Source organism: Dama dama, chromosome 23 (assembly GCF_033118175.1).
Source record: "Dama dama isolate Ldn47 chromosome 23, ASM3311817v1, whole genome shotgun sequence".
In the NCBI taxonomy this organism is placed as follows: domain Eukaryota; kingdom Metazoa; phylum Chordata; class Mammalia; order Artiodactyla; family Cervidae; genus Dama; species Dama dama.
In genome coordinates, this window is record NC_083703.1 from 2931200 (window position 1) to 2954201 (window position 23002).

Consider the following 23002-nt stretch of genomic DNA (forward strand, 5'->3'; position numbering starts at 1 on the left):
AATGTCTAAAAACTGGGATGAAATACATCTGGTTACACCACTGTATGACCCTGTGAACTTGTTACCTCTGTGAAGTTTGGTATTTCCATCCATGGATAGGAAACATTTATTTTCCCTTCCTGCATCCCCAGGGTTTGGAAGTCTCTGAAGTGCTATCTGATTATAAGATAATATAACTGCATAATATATAGTTATTAAATAACCTATAGTTATCAAACATAAATTTTAAATACTTGAAAGGGTTTACATTTGCCTTTTGTTTTCTCCAGAATAGTGCCTGGGGCTCATGAAGTAGCAATGTCTTAATTAAAATAAAGGAAATGTGCTTTTATTTTAACCAGTCATGAAAAGTCGCATGATAAAGGAAAAACTACTTTACTTTTAAGATTTAGACTTTCTTTCTATTTGAGAAATAAGGGTAATTAGAATTTATTTCCTGAATTTTCTCTGGAACCAGAAGTGCTTTTAAAAAAATGAAGTCATAAAAATGAAAGTTACTTTTTAGGTTAGTGCAGATGATGAGTCATAATATTTGAAACGTCAGTTTATTTTCTTGTTGCGTAAATACTGTTGTGTTACTCTTGATCAATATTAGAGTCAGGATTCTAATCTTTGAAAATGGAATCTTCCAGCATTTCTAAAAAGAAAATATGAAAGTCATGACCTAAGTGACTTTGGTCAAGTGGAAGAAACCTGGATTTGCAAAGAGAAGGAATACTAAAGACATATAAATATATTTTTAAGTTTGTAACAAGTTTAGCAAAATTTTGGTTTACAAGCTAGGGGTATCTGTACTCATAATTTGTCTATTGCTGCTACAATTGTGTGTTATAAACCACTTCAAAACCCAGAGGTTTAAAAAAGCAGACATTTATGATTGCTTTTGAGTATGGGGTCAGCTGGCTTGGCTGGCCACACTCATGTCTGCAGTCAGCTATGGGCTGGGAGGCAACTGTGTTGACCTTGGCAGGGTTCTAATGCATGTTTGGAGGTGGACTGGCTCTAAGCTGTTTTGGATAGGTTTAGCTGGAATGACTAAGCTTTTCTTCACTGGGTTCTTCCATCTGTCTAGCAGGCTAACTGGGGCTTATTTTCATCATGGCTAGACAGGATTGAAGCTTGGGCTCAAAAGTAGTCTATTGCCACTTCTGCATATTTTTTTTTTTCTGGGCAAAGCAAGTTATAATGCCAGGCTAAATTTTAAGGGTAGACAAAGACTCCACTGCTGGATGGAAGAAGCTCCAAAATCACATTGCAGTGTACAGACAGAGGGAGAGTGAGAGAATTGGGACCATTTTGGCATTCAGCCTTCCATACTACTTGACCTAAATTGTCTTGTGAGCAATAAGCAAGGGCTTATAAACATCTGGAAGGTTTCAGAATTTGGACATTGCTATGCCAACATGCCACTGCAACAAGCGATCTGCATACAGCAAGCCAAATTTGTACTTAGAGGGATAAGACATGTCATCTATTTTTATGGATGTACAAATTTGGCTGACTTACATTTTCTAACATCTGGAATATTTCACTTGTGCAACCTAAGCAATCAAATCAGATACAGTAACTGGTGGTGTGACACCTTTCTCTGCCACCTTTATGACAGGATAATTCTTAAGACTCCTATTTATTTTATGCATTGGATTTAATTTTCAGAATAAACATATGTCATTTTCTGAAAACTTCCATCTCATTTGTTTACTTTTTAGAGGGAGAAAAGTTATCTTTACTTAATCATATTTGGAAATGCAGGCCTTGTACAAAGGGTGGTTATATAGGGCAATCATTCATAACTGAACACTAAAAGGTGTGTGTAGACGGGGAAGCTAGTGGATTATTAGCAAGCCTTTGCTTCTGCCGTGTAGATGCTTTCTTCATTTAAATATGGAGCTTCCAAGAGGAATTTAGATCAATGGAAATAATATATCTTTGCTTGGCCTTTGTTAATAACAAAGTTTTTTGCCTGTATCTTCATAAATATGGAAAAAATAAAATTAAAAATATTATTAGGGTTCATTGACAAATGAATGGGTAAAGAAGCTATGGTACATGTACACAATGGAATACTACTTAGCCATAAAAAGGAACACATTCAAGTCAGTTCTAATGAGGTGGCTGAACCTAGAGCCTATTATACAGAGTGAAGTAAGTCAGAAAGAGAAAGATAAATATTGTATACTGATGCATATATATGGAATCTAGAAAAATAGTACTGATGAATTTATTTTCAGGGCAGCACTGGAGAAACAGACAGAACAGACCGATGGACACAAGGAAAGGGGAGGAGGGAGAGGGTGCAGTGGTGGGGAGAGTAACATGGAAACTTACTATATCGTATGTAGACTAGATAGCCAGTGACAACTTACTGTCTGCCTCAGGGAACTCACACATGGGCTCCATGACCACCTAGAGGGGTGGGGTGGGGAGGGAGGTGGGAGGGGGGCTCAGGAGGCAGGGGACATGGGTGTACCTATGGCCGATTCTTACTGATGTTTGACAGGAGACCACACAATTCTGTAAAGCTATTATCCTTCAATTAAAAAATAAAGTGGCAAAAATATTATTAGGAAAGTAAAACTATATAATTATAATAAATTCACTTAAATCAGATATAAACTATTATACACAGGATGGATAAACAACAAAGTCCTATTGTATTGCACAGGGAACTATGTCCAACATCTTGTGATAAACCATAATTGGAAAAGAATATGAAAAAATACATATATATAAAATGGAGTCACTTCACTCTACAGCAGAAATTAAACACAACATTGGAAATCAACTATACTTCAATAAATTAAAAAAAAACAAATCAAAGAAGAAAATTTTAAATTATATAATTGAGAAAACAGTGACTATAATCCCACTGATGGTTTTAGATATTTCAAAATACACCCTGGCCATGGTCATTCCTAAGAGAAAGTTTGAAATTATAATAAAATATAGCAGCCATAAAGTAGGGAAAAACTTTCATGTTATTCTGCAACCTACAGGGCCTTTACTCATTCTAGTCAGGATTAAAAATGTCAGATAGTGTATATAACATATACTTAGTGGGTTAAATGAGGAAACTACTGTTACTCTAATATTTCACAATCCAAAGCTCTAACTAGAATTCTTGTTTCTCTCAAATTTTCCATCTCTTCAGCTTGTTGAACTGCCTTTGAACTCAAAGGCCTGTGACAATCTACAGGCTATGTTTGGGGATTAAAATCTTGTGTAGCCTTCTGTTTCAGAGTTCTGTTTGGCTTTTGTTTACTGAACATTAACTGATTGTCTATTGTAACTTTTTGTTCACTGAATTTATGTATTGAGTGAGATATTTGTAACATTTTAAAATAATAATAACATTTAAGGATGCAGAGGAGAAAGCTGAGTTTGAGTTAAGTCCTAGCTCCTATGCTGCTAATTAGATGACACTGATAAGGGGGTGAGCTTCCCCAGTGATTCAGTTGGTAAAGAACCCACCTGCAATGCAGGAAACCCGGGTTTGACCCCAGGGTCAGGAAGATCCCCTGGAGAAGGGCATGGCAACCCACTCCAGTGTTCTTGCCTGGAGAATCCCAGGGACAGAGGAGCCTGGCGGACTACAGTCCATGGACTCACAAAGAGTCAGACACCACTAAGTGACTAAGTATGAAAACACACCTTCTAAACCTCATCTTCTCACATCTAAATTGGGGATAGTAAAGTTACTTATTTAGTATTATTATTATAATAATACATGAAGTAATATACATAAAGTCATAGTGAGCTTTCAATAAATGACGATATCTAGAATTTATGCTTTGTTTAAAATATACTCATAGTAACTTGTGGAGAAATTGTTGCTTAGAAATCTGGCTAACATAAGACTAAAAATATTGATACTGAGGTTACACAAGGAAATATTCCAGTCTGATCACCCTACAGAGCAAGCCACATTCCCTAAGCTTTGCCCATGACTTTGGAAGTCTTAATTAGTTTTTATTTTTCTTTGCTGCTGCTGCTGTTGTTCAGTTGCTAAGTCATGTCAGATTCTTTGTGATTCCATGAACTGCAGTAAGCCAGGCTCCTCCATCCTCCACTATATCCCAGAGTTTGCTCAAACTCATGTCCATTGAGTCAGTGATGCCATTCAACCATCTCACCCTCTGTTGCCCCCTTCCTCCTCCTGCCTTCAATCTTTCTCAGCATCAGGGTCTTTTTCAATCAGTCAGCTCTTTGCATCAGGTGGCCAAAGTACTACAGCTTCAGCATCAGCCCTTCCAATGAATATTCAGGGTTGACTTTCTTTAGAATGACTGGTCTGATCTCCTTGCAGTTCAAAGGACTCTCAAGAGTCTTTTCCAGCACCACAATTCAAAAGCATAAATTCTTTGTTGTCAGCCTACTTTTATGGTTCAACTCTCACATCCATTCACCACTACTGAAAAAAACGATCGGTTTGACTATACGGACCTTTGTTGGCAAAGTGATGTCTCTGCTTTTTAATACACTGTCTAGGTTTGTCATAGCTTTCTTTCCAAGGAGCAAGCGTCTTTTAACTTCATGGCTGCAGTCACCATCCACAGTGATTTTGGAGCACAAGAAAATAAAATCTGTCACTGCTTCCACTTTTTGCTCTACTCCTTTAAATAGACCAGCAGCCAGAAATCACCAGATGTTTGTGGGAAGTTTCTGTTGTGAAAGATAGACACAAAGCAAGCAGGAGAAATAACCAGGCAGGAACAAAGACCAGCCATCAGAAGACTTAAAAAATAAAAAGTCAGTTAATATCCTGGAGGGAATTGGAAATGAAACCAAGATGCTATAAAAATGATTATTCAGAGAACAAAAAAAGAGCTCCTTAAAAGTCACAACATGATAGCAAGAGGAAAATTGAAACAGAAGAGAGAAGAAAGGTAAAGTTAGAAAATACCACAGAATGTAAAACAGAAAGATAAAGCAGGCAGAGAGAAAAGATAAGAAAATTACACAAGCAACCCAGAAAGTCCAATATTCAAGACAGGAGGTGAAGCAGAGGAATTGAGACGTGGAAGTAATAAATGAAAAAAATTAGAACATTTCTCAGTATTACAACACCTGTTTTTAAATTGAAAGAACTCAATGGATGCCCAGTGTAGTGAGTAAAAATAACCCAAACCAAAGTCCAAAATTCCTGTAAATTCAGAACATTGAGGACAGAGAGAAAGTCCAACAAATTTTAAGAAAAAAAAAATTATTCATAAGGAAAATCGAGAAAGAGAACTAGCTTTTAATGCTGGAAGCTAAAAGACAAAGCCTTCCAAATTCTGAGAGGAGATAATTTCTAAATTAGAATTTTCTGTTCAGCCAAAATAGTTTGGCTGAACTTCAATTAAGTTTGAAGGGTGGAATCAAAACATCAATATGTTTATATATATCAGGTCCCAAATAATATATCTCTCTTCCATACTTTCTCAGGAAGCTCATGAAGATAAAATTCTTGAAACCAAAGGGTTAAGCAAAAATGAGGAAGAAAAGAATTGGAAGTTCCAAAACAGTAACAAAGCAAAGGTAATCCACTCTCAATCTTCTGAAGAAAAAGCCTAAGAAGATAGTGGAACAAAGATCTGGACAGAGGATTCAGATTGGAGAGAGTCAGAAGTGCCAGGGAAGACATCTTCATGAAAAAGATTGAGACTATCAACATGTTTCCACATGTCATGAGATGTCAGTAACTGAGGCTCTGACTATATGGAATTAGCAGTAAGTAAAAAAACAATCTGACCAAATGATAAAACAAGGTATAGGGAAAATAATATTGTACAGGAAATGAAAAGTAATTATGACAGTTGCTTGACTCAGCTATGATTATAATATACATATATGCATATATACACACACACATATGTATGGTTAGTATTGACAACATAAATATGAAATATAAAGCTAACCAAAGTTAAGATATACCTACATTTATAGTGGGATAATGAGGGCAGAGGAAAGATGAGGAAAGGATGATGATAAAAAGCAAATTCCTTATCTTCCATATTGAGAAGTCAACAGATAGGGGACAGAGTGAATCAGTCATGATCAAAATGTATTGTTCAATGATACGCAGCTAACTGTTAAAAGAATCAGATGACATGATTAAAAGTACTTATATTTGAAGAGAGGGAAATTGAGTGGGGTTGGAACAGGAAGTTGCGCCTATGAGAAGCTTTGTAAATTCATTTGGCACTTAAAAACAGAGTTTGTATAATTCGATGAACATAAAATCTAAATAAAAGCAATGTATCCATGACATTGTTTTTATTGGAAAATGAAGACAAATATTTCCCCAAATAAGCAGGTTTTTGAGAGTTTTTAAACATGAACATTCTCTCTCTCTCTCTCTCACACACACAGAGATATTCATCACTATCACCAAGCAATTACTAATATTTTCTAGTCATGAAACACTATTCCCCCCATGTGTGAGTACTACAGTTCTTTGTCTAACTTTTATCTGTAGATTTAATCTCACACTCTTGAGAACCCAAACCTGCCAAGCAACTTTATAGCTAAGGCTAGTCCACAAGAAGCAGTGACCAACCTTCTTCTGCCCTTTCTCTGGAATAACAAATATAGAACATGCAAATTATGCAAATATAGAACATATTTTATTATTTCAAAAATGCTTCCAAAAATGAAACAAGATAATAATTGAGCTCATCCAAAATTTATATGTCTTTGCCTAAATGAGGGATCAGAAATTAAATGCATACAAAGGAGACAAATCATTATGTAAACAGAAAATCTCAATATTTAAAAATTCAAATATCAACTATTAGCACGTCGTGCATTTTTTGGAGTAGCACGGGTTATTTTACCATCAGAAACAAATCAATACTCCCAATGCTCAGGGATGAAAAAGAGAGATTGCATCAAGACAAATAATTCTCTGAGTATAGAAATTAAGCAGCATGTTAGTTTTCTCATGTGGTGCAACCTTAGTTTTCCACAATAGCACCATTAAACATATCCTAACATCTGCAACTAGCCAGTTGGCATGTTGCCCATGGAGTGTGGAGTCAACATGGATATGTGGCTCAACTTTAACAGTCCATCAAAGTTTGAAGTGTGACATTCTATGAAGCTGACTTCAACTATTCTGTAAAGAACTCATATCTCAGGGAGTGAGGCTAAAGATGTATGCCTGGAAGGCACTGTGGTGATTCAATACTTTATGTGTGATAAAATAGATTCTCCTCAATGCCAAGATATTCTTTGGGAAGAAACTGGTTACTGAGGAAGTTGGAATCAGGACTCCAGGATACTGGGCAATCGCTTGCCTCTGACACCGATACACTACAGAGGCCCTTTACACGTCCCGCATGCAGACCAATCCCTTGGGCTTGTGGATAAAAGCACACCATGATACAGTGGTCTGAGATGGGGCCCAGGATTTTGTATTTCTAAAAAGTGCCCCAAGGCTGTCGCTGGTATGTAGAATACAAATTGAATAGTTAGGTGCTATATGATACCATAAGATTCTCATTGACTAGATAGCTAAGCTTCCTATGTTGGCATAAAAGAGAGAAAAATAAGTATAGAGTTTAAGAGTTTAATAGATTACCTACCACGCAGTAGGAACTCAGTTTACATCTTTTGAGAGACTTGTGCTATCCTTGGATAAGTATGGAGTTGAAGAGAAACCCCAGAGAGCATATGTTAGCCATATTTAGTGAGAACTGAACTCTGTATCTATATGCTAGGTGCAGTTTTATATTTCATTTATTCAAATAACACTGAGAAGTGCTATTTTAACAACTGAATTTCTCACATATTTTTCAAGAATGGTTAATCTGAATAGTCACCAATTAGATATACCAAACATTATTTTATGGGAAACACAATTTTGCAAGATGATTTCCTTAGATTTTCATTATTTCAGGTTTTGCTATTGCCAGTCTGTTTTTGTTGGTCGGGGTTGTTATGGGTCACATTTTATATTCACTTATATTCACCTAGTTCAGACAGTTCCTTGTCTTCATGTATAGAATATATTTTGGTTTTGATCTGCTATATTATGTGGGCTTACTTCTTTATAGTTTACTAGTAGAATTTATTGGAGCTACATATTCCATGTCACAGAGAAATAAATGGGACATTTATGATGCAATAAGTGTTCAATTACTTTCAGGGAAAGGTTCAAGAAGTCTTGAATATTTTTCTTCCTGTAGAACAGGAGTTTGCAGACTACAGCCTATGGGCCAAATCCAGCCTGCTACCTGTTTTGTAAATAAAGTTTTATTGGGACACAGACACACCCTTTTATGTACATACTGTCTATAGCTATTTTCAGTCTACAGGGATGGAGTTGAATAGTGATAAGATCACGTGAGCCACAAAGCCTAAAATATTTACTCTCTGGCCTTAAAATATTTGCCCATCAATCCTGCCATACAACTAAAGACTAGTCTTCCTAATAAAGAGTAGTCTTCCTAGTAAATTAATTTGAATAGGTGACAGGAGAGAATATTACTATCTCCGTTGGTAAGATTAGAATTAGAATACAGGGTGATTGCAAATCTTACCTTGTTTCATCCTTTGGAAGGGGCAGTGGCAACAACATAGCTCAAATAACAAAACACACATTTTACCGTGAAAGGGGGCAGTTCCCTCCATTGTCTACTTACAAGCTAATTTTTCTTTTTAACTGTTTCCCCAAACAAAAGTGACTACTTCTTTTTAGGGCATTTTCATTTTTTCTTCCTCTGTAGTCAAGTAAAGGGGGTGTTTTGCATCTTCAAATTTATAATCTGAATTTTTTAACTAGAATTTTAAGTAAAACATTCTCTCAGTTATTTTTCTTTTAAAATTTGTGACATAGTCACTGCCATCGGTTCCTTGGCTTAGCTGTTCTCTGCTCTTCGTACATATTTGTATAAGGGAATCTACTACTTAATGCGTACCAGTGGAGGTAATCTATATTAGGGAAATGCATATATGTTCATAAAATATCTATATTTACCCAATAAATACATGTACAATTTGACTCATTTTTTTTATCTGCCTTAAAGTGCTAACCTGGTACTCATTTTGTGAATACAAAATTTCAGCTCAACATTATTCTTAATCTATGATTCAGTTTGGCATTACAAAGCTGGATCGACAAAGATGTGGGATTATTTATTTATTTATGTCTTTAAAATTAAAAGGAAGCTGAAATGTATTTCTTTCCTTTCAGTCATGCTATTTAGTATGATAAAGAATGAAACCCTTATTCTGTCAATTCCCTGTATGTGTGCTCAGTCGCATCCAACTCTTTGCAACCCTGTGGGCTGTAGTCTGCTAGGCTCCTCTGTCCATGGAATTTTCCAGGCAAGAATACTGAAGTGGGCTGTTATGCCCTTCTCCAGGGGATCTTTCCAACCCAGGGATTGAACCTGTGTTTCCTGTGTCTCCTGCATTGCAGGTAGATTCTTTACTGCTGAGCCACCTAGGAAGCCCTGTCAGTTCCCTAGCATATTATAATGTCAGCATTAAAGTAAAAGATGGTATGCCAGTTAGAAAAAGCACAAGTCACAGTCTCTGTAAATCATCATAGATTGACATACATGGCGACATTCATCTCTAATTATGTAGCCGCTATAATAGCATTGGGGCTTATTTTTAATAAAATGCATCACTATGCCATCTCTCTTATTATTTAACCTCACAAATTCTTTGAGTATAATTCTTTTCCACGAAAACCAGTGTGTCTACCCTCATCCTGAATTGGTGGAATGACAAAACCAGCAATTTCTTCAGGAACAGAAACCCCGAGGAAATGAATGAAAAAACAAAAGATATTTTTCATAACCTGCTGGCACAGAGCACTGAAAGTCATTTAGAGAATGATGAGGAACAAAACTACAGCATCAGAAGCCACTGGAGTGTACATGTTTGCTTCTGTATCAGTCAGGGCTGGTTGTGGCTGCATAGGTGGAAACCCATGCCCCTACCCCAAATTGTAGGGATTTAAACAAGATGGAATTTTTTTTTCTGAGTTAATATCTTGGTGGTCTCGGTGATGTGATTGCTGGAAGACCCAAGGACGTTTATCTTTTTGATCTACCTGTCTAGCTTCTGACTTCCATTCTCAAGGCCACCTCATGGCTACCTGTTCAGCCCTCAAGGAGGCATTCAACGCCGCAAGAAGCAGAAAGGAAGGCAGGTGAACAAAAGTACATGCCCATCCCCGATTGGATGGGGGTCTGTTGCAGGAGGTCATCAAGAAGACGTGACCTGTTTACCCACGAGCCAAATCTGAGCAACAGGAGCCTACCTGTCCTGTCCCCTGTCCCTGAAATATATATTCTGCCCAATGTTTTGAAGCGGGAGCAGTTGTCTAGAAGGCAGCCCCAGAAGGACTGAGTTGTTGAGACCGTCTGGATGGGCCATATGACTGAACAACATTAAGTATAAAGTTTATGATTCTGGTGGGCCGGTGGGGAGAGCCAGCCTTCTTCCAGTGCTGGAGACAAACCAGGTATATGTTGGATTGGACAACAATTTTGTTTGGTTAGTGAATACGTTGTTCAATAAAGTTCTTGGTGAAAAAAAATGTCTATTACTTAAAATCAAATGAACTTTTTGGCCAATCCAGTAGGTTCCCTTGCTTTTTAACCTGCCACCTACCAATCTGGCCTCTTTCTTTGGTCTCTTCTTGCCCTCTGGTTTCAAATCCTAACCCCCAACACCCCAGCCCCCCCACCCCCACTGGAAACTTTTTAAGTTTGGAGCCAAAAGAATCCTACTGCTTTTGATATCTAGGAGAATGGATACTGGATAGGCAACCAGACTCTCTCTAACAGAGACTCCATGAGGAGCATCTTACCCCACTGCTTTTGTATGTTTTACATAATTGAATGATTGATTATAATGGAGAAGGTTGCTCTTAGACCCCTAAATTGGAGCAACCATAGTGAAATGAGAGAATGCCAGAAAAGAGAAGTCCAGATGGGAACCAAAGTCATGTTCTTGTTTGTTAAAAGACTGGGAAAATACAAAAAGATGGTTATCCATGTTTTATGTATGTCAGTGTACCAGTAAATGGTGATTGAAATCTTTCCATAAGAAGAAGAGGCTCAAAATTAGAGAATTTAACTTCAGTTTAATTAGGTGGAGACTTATCATCTGAAACTAGTCAGTAGGCCAAAATATATTTTTTTAATGTGAATTCATTCATTCATATATTCAAAAACTCAAAAGTAACAAATTTCCTTTAAATTCTGGTGAGATATCCGTAGGGACCTAAAGATTGGTGGCTATGCTGATATTTGAAGTAAGAGAGGATTAGGGGGGTTCTGACATTACTTTATAGAACAGAGAAGATAAAATGATTCATGAAGATTATATCTTGACCTGGCTGTCTCCCCACTCTACTGGGCGCTCTGGAGATGGCAAGAGAGAAGCAGGTGAGGAGCAGGGCTCCTTCTTTGATGCTTCCTGACCTGAGGCATTGCTTCCGTGGGCCATGTACCCTAACACCTGCATCTTCTGTGAAATTGAATTCTTAGACTGTCTCTCTTTAGACATTTTTGGATCTGTGCTTCTAAATTTTTCCGCCCAAAATGCTGTTTAAGATGATCAGACAGATTTCAGTGAAAGCTTTTACTTTAAATGAAGGATAAAATAGAGTGTAAATGAACATCAGGTCATTTTTCTTGTTTTTCAAGAAGGAAAAAAAACTACCATTTTTGTAACATAACTAAAGCAATCTGAAAGCTTTTTTTCTTTTGTGTGATAGAATTTAGAGAAAATGCATTGTGCTATTAAGAAAGGGTTCAAGCGAGAGCCCCTGGGGAAGGAAAAGCACAGCTTTCCTCCAGGCACTGGTGATAATTTTAAGTTGTCTTTTTTTTTGAGTCCTTGCCCCCTCTTAGGGTTTTACTTGATAATAGAACTCACTGAGTCAGAACTCGGCAATTTCATCACAATGCCGATTCTCACTTACCATCTAAGATGTACAAATCTTATCTCATATTGATGTGAAATTTAATAATGGTAATAATGATGGAATGACATTTACTTCTTAGCTTGAGTACTCTAAAAGTTTAACTCTTGTTTACAGAATTGTACTGTGCAAGTGGTAGCATGACCTTCATCCTACGGTCCTTCAGGGACCCAGGCTGACTGTTTCTTCAACACATGATCCTCAAGGTCACTGTGAGGATCATCTTCATTCCAGACAGTCAGGCAGGGGAAGGGTATGGAGAAGCACAGATGGAAGGTTTTATGTACCAAAGACTATTTAATGTAACCTGGGTTATGAGGCTGGTTCTGGCCACTTTTTCCTCCATATCTCTGAATTATTTCCAAAAAGATAGAGGAATCTAATGCAGAACTGACTCATTGGAAAAGACTTTGATGCTGGGAAAGACTGAAGGCAGGAGGAGAAGGAGACGACAGAGGATGAGATGGTTGGATGGCATCACCGACTTGATGGACATGACTTTGAGCAAGCTCTGGGAGCTGGTGATGGACAGGGAAGCCTGGCAAGCTGCAGTCCATGGGGTCTCAAAGAGTCAGACATGACTTAGCAACTGAACTGAACTGAGAGGAATCCTAATTTGGATGCAATTAGAACTCATTTATTGGTAATGGAAAAGAATTTTTGAATTCTAGAAGGTTAGAGATGAAAATGGATATGATTAAAGTTTATAGAATCAGTTCAGGGAGAAAGAATTTGACTAAATCACAGACCACAGAGTTAGGATGCTGTGTTTGATTAATGCTCATAAAAAGTTATTCTAGGGCACATAAAGGCAATATAGCACAATTTTAGAATAATTATAAATGCATTAAATATTGATTAGCACTGTGTGACAGAGACTAGCATACATGATTTCATTTGATATTCACAATAACTCTTCAAGATAGCATAGTGTGGTATTTAAATGTGTCTCCTCCAGGGCCAAGTCACCTGGGATTTATTTCTGGTTCTTCCACTCACTAGCTGCAAAAATCTTGTACATGTATTTAACCCTTCTCTGACTCAATTTTCTCTACTATAAAATGGAGATGATAATGATAACCCAGTTCCTGGGGTTAATGTGAAGATTAATGCATTAAAAGTGTAAAACTTTAGAAGAGTTCCTGGCGCATAGTAGGCTTTCATCACCATTATTAATTACTATTAATATGTAAGGCTTCTGTATTTCAGAAGGGGGAAGATACTTTCCCGTTGTCACATAGCTAGTCATTGGTAGAGCTGGCTCTTAGAAAGTATGTCTGCTCAAATCAAAACACCCTTCCTTCCCACAGTGGCATGCCTTGAGTTAGTGATGAACTGCTGAGAGACTGGGCTACATACTAGTTTTCTAGAAGAATTGGGATGATTTACATTACATTGCAGTTTAATAGGGGAAAACTACTCAGATCTGAGTTGTTAGTTCTAGAGGTGCCTGGCATGGTGGTTAAGAGTTAAGTTCTCAAGTGAGATATCATAGGTCTCAAACCTGATTCCAAGTTGGGTAACCTTAAGCAGGTCAGTTCACTTCTTCAAGTCTCAATTTTATAACAACAAAATTGTCCCAGGCTTAAGCAATAAAAACACTTATTGCCTCATTTATCAGGAATTCTAGAGATGTTGAAAGGGTTAACAGTCTCATGAAGGACTGATCAGGCTGTTTGCCTGTTTCTAGTTGGCTGTCCTCTTTACAGGGTGATGGAGACAGAGTCAGGGAGAGGAACACACTCTATCTCCCTTAATCCACTGCGCATACCAGGGTCTCCTAATGTCCTTCTAAAACAATCATAGAGAAGGAGAAATGTGATTCTATAATTGATTTAGACCAACAGACCTTCAGAGTTCATTTCCCCGGAAGAGAAGGAGCCCCCTCCCCTGAACACGTTGCTACCTGACCAAATCATGGTTTGCTTACCACGGGAAAGAGGCTGAGCATCTGGGAAGCGCTTAGCCCAGCGCCCTCGCGCATGGAGAATGCTCAATAATGGTTAGCTCTGCCAACTCCCCAAGGCGAACATTCCCAAGGGCAATTCTGTGCTCTCACATAAAACAGACCTTTCTCTTGTTTTAAAAACAGAACAGAGCGCTGAACTTGATGGATCACAGGCCTGGCTCACACAGTTTGGGATGTTCTTGCCGAATCTTTTGCATGGCAAAAATCCCCACCTTTAGAACTACTTCGGTCTTGTATCTTAACCAGAGGTGTGGAAAATGCGGGAGTCAAAACAAGTTGCCTCAAGCCTCATCTTGCATGTTGAAGAAGGTTATCCCACAGCTCTCCTGGATCAAACTACATCCTTCTGCTGGCAGAAGCTCCCACAGCCCATGTCTGCCTTGAAGCCAAACACAGTTCAGAATTCTACAGCTTTCCTCTCCTTGCATTCACAGCAACAAACGATAGTTGGGAAAGATCAGGAATACGAGCTGAATGACTCAACCAGCTACTTCCACAGTAATGGTGCACAACAAGTGATCCCCTAGTCCCTGGCCAGCTCGGCAGACTCAGCAATGAGCACATGCTATCATGCTCACAAGTCTGCAGTGGCTGGGTTCTGGCGGACCCAAGATGGGTTCTGCTGGATTGGCCTCCAGGCTGTAGGCCGGGCCTACATCTGCCCCCTGTGGCTCCTTGAGACACATTTATCTCATGGCAATAATCAGAAACCCAAGAGGACAAGTATACTTCAGCCCATCCTCACAAGTATATTTCAAACCTTTTCTTAGGTCATGTCTTCTAACATCTCATCGGCCGGTATCAGTGGTGTGAAAACACAGGTCATCATAAGGTCACATGACAAAATGTGTGGATACAGAGAGGGACACGGAACACAGAGAGATGATGTAATCAGCCACCGCGAAGAGGCTGAGTCTATCTTCTCACTTAGCCTAGAGTCTAATCCTCCAAACTCCTCTCCTAGAGGGCATATTTCTGATCTGTCTTACCTTCCTATGTCACTCTGGTGTAAAGCCTAATAGACCACTAATCTTTTCAGTAGATAACTGAGAGATTGTGGCAGTCAGTGGAGGAATAACACTCAGAAAAGAGAGAACAAGCCTGGTAGGATGAGTTATAAGCACAACTGAGAAGGGCAGGAATGCTGCGAGTGGAGTTGTGTTGCTGTTTTCTAGAGCAGAGAGGAGCAATGTGAGAATCTGATGGGGCTTTCTTCACGTAGCAAGCCAAGGCCACTGATAGAGGGTCTTTGGACAATGCATTCAGGTTTCAGTTTAGGGACATATGATCAAAACGAAACAAGTCAGACTTGCTACATTCTTTGTAGCAAGTGGCTTCCACAGATCAGCCAAAACCCCCAAAAGAAGAGCAGCAGTCAGGACGCGCCTTCATCAGGTTATCCCTGGTGATTATCAGAGCATCTAGCATACAGCTGCTAATCAATACATAGTTTTTGAATGCATTGATGTATTTAATAGCAAATTTCCCCGTCATATTTTGGATAATATTTTGACTGAGTTTGTAAACACTGGGCCTTGGAAGCCTCAGGGGCAGAGGAAGAAAGAATAAACACTTAAGAGAAAAGACTGTTTCTCTCCTTCTTTGTTCATATTCTGTTTCTTGTTTTTTAAAATTAACTTTATTGAGATATAATTTACCTACAATAAAACATACTCATTTTAGGTGTACAGTTCTACAGTTCTGTATTGTGTACACATATGACATGGAACATTTCCATCACTCTCACAAGACCCCTGGTTTCCCTTCCCTGTCAATCTCTGCCCACTCTTGGCTACAGGCAGCCTCTCTGTGTCAACACAGAGTACCTGTTTTGGAACCCCTCAAATAGAACTGTACTGTACGTAGACTACTGTGTCCAGTTTCTCTCACTAGGCTTAGAGTCGGTGTGATTTGTCTGTGTGGTTGTATGCCCATTCCTTTTTTTTTTAGTTACTGAATATTATTCCATAGTTGGACATACCACATTTTGTTTATCCATTTACTTGTTGACTGACATTTGTGATTTCCAGTTCTAGGGTATGATGAAGAAAGCTAGCTATGAGCATTACTGAACAAATCTGTGTGAAGATACATTTTCATTTATCATGGGCAAATGCCTAGAAGTGGAACTTCTGGGTTTTGTGATAAGTAAATGTTTAACTTCATAAGAACTGTTTTTCCAAGTGGATTTACCATTTTATATTCTCTGCAGCAATGGATGAAATCTCCAGTTGCTCCTTACCCTCTCAACCACTGGCATTACATGTCTTCTAAATTTGATCTGTTCTGAAGGGGGTATCTCTTTTTTGTTTTAAAAGAAATAAGCAATGTTTGTTAAATGAGTGCAAAAGGCATCTTTACCCCTGTGTTTCTAAATGAGCAAGTTTCTAACTCTAAGACACCCCTCTTTCCTCCGCTGTCTGTCTGTCTCTCACACACACAAAACCCCCACACACTCACTCGGGGGGCCTTCTGTCATCCAAGGAAATAAAAGCACTGTTTCTCTTAGAAGGGGCTTGCTTTCTCAGAAGCACAACAACCGGATGCGGATGCCGGGGCTTGAAGACCAGGGCGCTGCAAACTCTCAGGCGCAGCGAGCTTTCTCCAAAGAGCTCTCACTCCAAGCCTCTCAGCTGCTCCCTTCTTTACTAATAAATAATAATTGTCTTTTCAAAAAGCTGGCATGCGGCCAGCGCTGGAGAGCTCCAGCTCTAGAGGAACGCTGTGGGTTGCCTCTCCGCTCCCTCCCCACGGTTCTATTTCCCACCCCGTTTGGACCCAGAGACACCCCGGGCTCCGGCGCCCGCTCCTCAGCCAGCCCCCGGGAACCCAGGCCCCCTGACCTCCGGCAGCGCGGGCACCGCGCCACCGGGCACCGGGCATGCTCAGAGGGCGGCGGCGCAGGCGTCGGCTGCAGTGGAGCCCGGGCGCCGGGAGGTGCCGCTGCATCCCCGCTTCCCGACGCCTGACCCAGCGCGCAAAGTTGGGCTGGAAGCCGCCGGGGGAAGGAGGGACGGAGCGAGCGCGGCGGCGGGGAAGGGGGGCGGGAGGCGGCAGGGGAAGGAGCCGGGCGGGGGGGCGCCGGGCGTGTGTCACTCGCGCGCTCCCTCCGAGTCTGGAGGATGTGCTGAGCGCGGCGCCGGGAGGCGGCGGGGGCCCAGGAGCCGTACCCGGAGGCGGCTGGCAGCCCGGGCTACCGCTCGGCGGCTCTCCGCCCTCCGAGGCTCCACATCCCGCGTCCCGCCCGGGCATGGCCGGGCGCCTCGCCCCCGCGCGCCCCGGCTGCTGAGTCTCGCGGGAGGCGGTGCGGAGGCCGGGAGGCCGGGGAGACCGGCGCGGAGCGGAGGCGAGCGCCCCCGGAGCCGGGCAGGAGCCTGCGCCCCGCGCCCCGTCCCTGCCGCGCGCGCCCGGGTCGCCCGGAGCCCCGATGAGCCCTGATGGCCGGGGCTCAGCCTGGAGTGCACGCGCTGCAACTCAAGCCCGTGTGCGTGTCCGACAGCCTCAAGAAGGGCATCAAATTCGTCAAGTGGGAGGATGTAAGTGGGGGCGGCCGGCGGGGGCGCGGGCGGCGGGCGGCTCGCGGGGGCGGGGCGGGGGCGAGTTACGCAACGGGCGCCCTGGCGGGCGCGGGGCCTTGGCACGCGCGACGGCGGCGCTGGGCACCCGCTCCTGGGCCCTCGGGTCGGCAGTGGGCGTCCGGGCTGGATCTGACCAGCACCCCCTGAGGGTTTGGGATCTTGGGGCCAGTGGAGCAGAAGCGCAGGAGGGGCCGGCGTTGCCGGGTGACGGGTCCTGAGAGTTTGCAAAGTGGGGAGGGTGAAGTTGGCACCCGCTGGAAATCGTTGGGATGTGGACAAGTAGCGCCCTTCTCCGCCGGCAGATGCACGCCCCCCCCTCCCCCGCCCCCACAACAGGCACCTCCTTTGGCCCCTTTCAAGAAGGAGCTGCCCCGGAGTCTGAAGTGTTGAGTGGTTGCTCACCTCTTAGCGCTTTTCTGGGTGCCCACGCGGCAGAGGCAAGAGGACACGGCGGCCCAGCCGACAGGTGGCCGGTGATGCCAAACTTCAGCTCTGGTCTCCGCAGAGAAGGGCCCCGAGAAGGGCCGGGAGGACGCACGGGGGGTGGGGATGGGGTAGGGCACAGGGGTCACTGAGGGGTCAGCAGGGGCGCGGTGGGCCTGCAGGCTGGGAAGGAGAGTTTCTGAGAACTGAGCTGGCTGAGTCTTCAGTTCGAAATAGACATAGAACACGAGACATTCCTTCAATTTACCTTCATCTTTTGCCAGGACGGGCAAAAGCCCAGCCCCGGATCTCCAGTGACCCTGGACCCTAGGACTTAAAGTGAATCCTCCCTTTGCTTTCAAACATTTAAATTAATAATTTTGTTGTATACAATGGGATCTTCAGGTGGAGGACAATAAGTTGTGAATTTATATTTTGGGTGTCATTCAAGGTGTCAGTCCTTAGATCCTTGAGCCTCTGGATCTAAGGATAGAAGAAGGGAAGTCGCTCAGTCGTGTCCGACTCTTTGCGACCCGGTGGAATGTGGCGTACAAGGCTCCTCTGTCCGTGTAATTTTCCAGGCAAGAGTACTGGAGTGGGTTGCCATTTCCTTCTCCAGGGGATCTTCCCGACCCAGGGATCGAACCCAGGTCTCCCGCATTGCAGGCAGACGCTTTAACCTCTGAGTCACCAGGGAATCCCAAGGATCTAAAGATAGTTAGGTCCAAATGAATAAGGCATCTCTTAAACAGGAGAAATTATAGGAGAATCTTTTCTTGTTGAAAAGATTTTCCACCTAGTAAATTATAGTCTGTTATTCTCCAGGGTATTTTTTTTTTTTTTTTTAATCTCCTTAAGACATTTTCCAGTGTCTGAAAACAATTTAAATATTCCAGGTAGCGAATCCAATTACTTAGCAGAGTGGGTCTGTGTCTATATTTTATCCATTTGAAAGTGCCAATGGAACTTAGAGGCTGAGTCCACAGCTTTCCTGAAAGCTCATACCAATTATTAAATGCTGTAGGCATCCTTTTACTATGGACTTTACACCTTTCTCCTCTGTCCTAGTCTAATGACTGGATGTTTTGTGTAAATGAAGTATAGTAGAATCTAAACAATAAGTTCAGACACAGATGAAAGGCTTTATTTGTGTCAAGGAGAAACAAAGACAATGTAGTTCAACAACAAATAAAACAGTCTTGCCCTTCTTGAGATCCTTAGAGAGCTGATGTGATGATGGGTTTACTGAGAAAAAGAATGAAGAGTAGAAGGCAAAGAGAGAGAGACACTTGGCAGGATAAGGAAGGATATTCCAGTATAAGCTCTGGATTTATTCATAGCCATGATTTTAAATTGCTTTTGAAATAATGATCCAGAATGTCTTGTTTGGAAAAACATATGAATGTCACTGGAAGTGACAGTCTTCCCTAGAAACACATTTTGATACATCCAGGTAGATAAATTTTATTATGTGCATTTATGTCACATATATTTCTTTCTTACCTACTAATGCCAGGCCCTGGACTAGAGCCTGGTGTGATACCGAAAGCAGTAGCCCTTCTGCTGTTATAGCCTAGGTGAAGGAGAAAAAATGTTTTTGAGCGGACCAGTGATGCAGAGAGTATGAGGGATGCAGGCAGTGTTGGAGAGCCTGCTAGTTGAATGCCGCCTGCAGAAGCTGAGAAGGGCTCCCTCTGAGCATTGAACAGTGAGTTTCTGGGACAGCCCTGTAGGAGGAATGTGGGAACTGATGAGAGGGCCAGTGGAATCTCAGATTTTTCAAAAGAGAGAACCCAGGCTGCACCCAGGTGCCAAGTTATCTAGAATGCAATTCGAGTTCCTTGTTTGGTCTTCTTGGTCTCCATGGCGATCTGTGGAGTGAGAGAACCCAGACTTTCTGAGGATGGTTTTTTCCTTCCCTAGATGTCACCCTTTTCCTCTTCCCAGTTCATATTTGTTTTTCTGGGATCAAACCAGTTTTGATTATCTGGTTAATTATATTGCGTACTCGTGAGACTGTGTGTTGAAGACGATGGAGAGCTAGATTGTTCAGTCCGTATTACCTTCTGATTCTTTGACCAGTCAGCTGTGTGACTTTCGCTTAATCACTTAACCTCTCTGAATCTTTGCTGTGTCTTGCACAGACTGAGAGTGCTGCATTTCCTGTCTGTTTCATCTGAAAGCTGGCAGTAGCTGACAGTACACTTCTCACACTTGAGCACACTTAAGAAGCGTCTGAGCAGCTTTATAAGATTCAGACCACTGGGACCCACCCTCAATTTCTAATTCAGAAGGTCTGAAGTGAGTCTGGGAATCTGCATGTCTCATAGGATCTTGAAAATATGTCATTTCTCACAGATCTTGAGATCTGGTGCTACTGGTTTGGGGAACCACACTTTGAAACCACTGAAATAAGATTTATGGGAAAAAAAAAAAACTTGGAAAGTATGGTAGAGAGCATAATCTTGTTGGCTTGCATATATTTCCACTGGTTTGTTGATTTCATTTTATCTCTGTGTTTGCATTTTGAGAATTCTTCCAACTGTTACCTTTCTGCCTACCTAGGAGGTAGAACAACTTCAGTAACATAATCATGGATAATCTTTTTAGATCTTTTGGGATATTTTAGGAAAGGTCTCTGATGCCCAGGCTGACTTAACTCACATTCGTGCATTTCTTTTGAATTTCTTATAGTCAGTGAAACATTTTCAGCATTTTCATCTGCTTCTAGTGGGAGTGTTAGAAAAAGAAAGGAGGCAGAGAAGTGTTTTGAGAGGCTGTCTAGTCTGACTTCCTGCCTTTGAGCAGGGAAGGCTGCTGTGTTTTTCCTTTTGGCTCTGTCTTTGGGAAATACCTGTTGACCCCTTGCACCACGGGTGTGCCCCATCTGCTAATGAGAAAAAGTAAATGCTGGGAATAATTTAAAATACCTCAAACATCTGACCTCACTTAAAAATTGTAAACCCTCTTCTCTGATCTTTAAGAGTAAGGATGGGCAACTCAGAACAGATTTTCAATAACCCATTGGAAAGTTTAATGGTACATTTGAAAATGATGCATTTGGGGCTGTTTAGAGTTGTGAAGAGATTCTCTCTCATTCCTTGAGTGGCTAAAGAACCACAGTCTCCAGTCCTACTGTCCTGACTCCCACATAGAACAGAAGATGTCACCCAGAGGTGCAGTGCCCTGCGTAGTCTGCTGGCTACCTACCAATGTCATGGTGAGGCTGTGGACACTCTAAGAGTGGTAGTCAAAAGCTTTGACACTGGCATTAACCAATCACAGCAGACAGAAAGTAAGGGTGGAGCTGGAGCAGGGGCCTGGAGATATCCTCTTCCATCAGGGCCAGGTATTAACCTTTCTTTTGCCCAATCATGGGAAGGTCTGGGGGTCCCTGGTGTCTCCAGGGGCAGATGGAAATATTTCCATTTTTGAACAACTGTTCTTGTTCAGTCTCTAAGTCGTGTCCGACTCTTTGCGACCACATGGACTGCAGCACGCCAGGCTTCCCTGTCCATCATCAACTCCTAGAGCTTGCTCAAACTCATGTCCATTGAGTCGGTGATGCCATCCAACCATCTCATCCTCTGTCATCCCCTTTTCCTCCTGCCTTCAATCAGGGTCTTTTTTAATGAGTTGGCTCTTCACATCAGGTGGCCAAACTATTGGAGCTTCAGCTTCAGCATCAGTCCTTCCAGTGAATTGATTCAGTTCAGTTCAGTCGCTCAGTCGTGTCTGACCCTTTGTGACCTCATGGACTGCAGCACGCCAGGCTTCTTTGTCCACCACCAACTCCTGGAGTTTACTCAAACTCATATCCGTTGAGTCGGTGATGCCATCCAACCATCTCATCCTCTGTCGTCCCCTTCTCCTCCCGCCTTCAATCTTTCCCAGCATCAGGGTCTTTTCACATGAGTCAGTTCTTTGCATCAGGTGGCCAAAGTATTAGAGTTTCAGCTTCAATATCAGTCCTTCCAATGAATATTCAGGACTGATTTCCTTTAGGATGGACTGGTTTGATCTCCTTGATGTCCACGGGACTCTCAAGAATCTTCTCCAGCACCACAATTCGAAAGCATCAGTTCTTTAGTGCCCAGCTTTCTTTATGGTCCAACTCTCATATCCATACATGAATACTGGAAAAACCAGAGCTTTGAATATATGGACCTTTGTCAGCAAAATAATGTTGCTGTCTAGGTTTGTCATAACTTTTCTTCTAAGAGCAAGTGTCTTAATTTCATGGCTGCAGTCACCATCCACAGTAATTTTGGAGTCGAAGAAAATAAAGTCTTTACTGTTTCTATTTTTTCCTTGTCTATTTGCCATGAAATGGTGGGACCAGATGCCATGATCTTATTTTTTTTAATGTTGAATTTTAGGCCACTCCCCTCTTTCACCTTCATCAAGAGGCTCTTCAGTGCCTCTTCACTTTCTGCCATTAGGGTGGTATCATCTGCATATATGAGGCTGTTGATTTTTCTCCTGGCAATCTTTATTCCAACTTGTGATTCATCCAGTCTGGCACTTCACACGATATACTCTGCAAATAAGGTGAATAAGCAGGGTGACAATATATGGTCTCGATGTACTCCTTTTGAACCAGTTTGTTGTTCCATGTGTGGTTCTAACTGTTGCTTCTTGACCTGCATGCAGGTTTCTCAGGAGGCAGGTAAGGTGATCTGGTATTCCCATCTCTTAAATAATTTTCCTCAGTTTTTTGTGATCTACACAGTCAAAGGCTTTAGCATAGTCAGTGAAGCAGATGTTTTTCCAGAATTCTCTTGCTTTTTCTATGATCCCGCGGATGTTGGGAATTTGATCTCTGGTTCCTCTGCCTTTTAAAAATCCAGCTTGTACATCTGGAAGTTCTTGGCTTATATACTGTTGAAGCCTAACTTGAAGGATTTGAGCATTACTTTGCTAGCAGGCGAAATGAGTGCAATTGTGCAGTAGTTTGAACATTCTTTGGTATTGTTCTTCTTTGGAATTGGAATGAAAACTGACCCATTCCAGTCCTGAGACCACTGCTGAATTTTCCAAATTTGCTGGCATATTGACTGCAGCACCTTAACAGCATCATCTTTTAGGATTTTAAATAGCTCA

At 41.7% G+C, this 23002-nt stretch overlaps 1 protein-coding gene across 2 annotated transcripts in view; it reads left to right on the forward strand.

Annotated features, from left to right (window-relative positions):
• The first annotated feature begins 17313 nt into the window (after positions 1–17313).
• PLCB1 (phospholipase C beta 1) overlaps positions 17314–23002 on the forward strand; it is an 827705-nt gene continuing 822016 nt past the window's right edge. For both annotated transcript variants that reach the window (XM_061125923.1, XM_061125924.1), the window contains exon 1: positions 17314–17434. In XM_061125923.1, the coding sequence (XP_060981906.1) occupies positions 17336–17434 (99 nt within the window). In that variant the 5' untranslated portion in view covers positions 17314–17335. The remainder of the gene's footprint in view (positions 17435–23002) is intronic.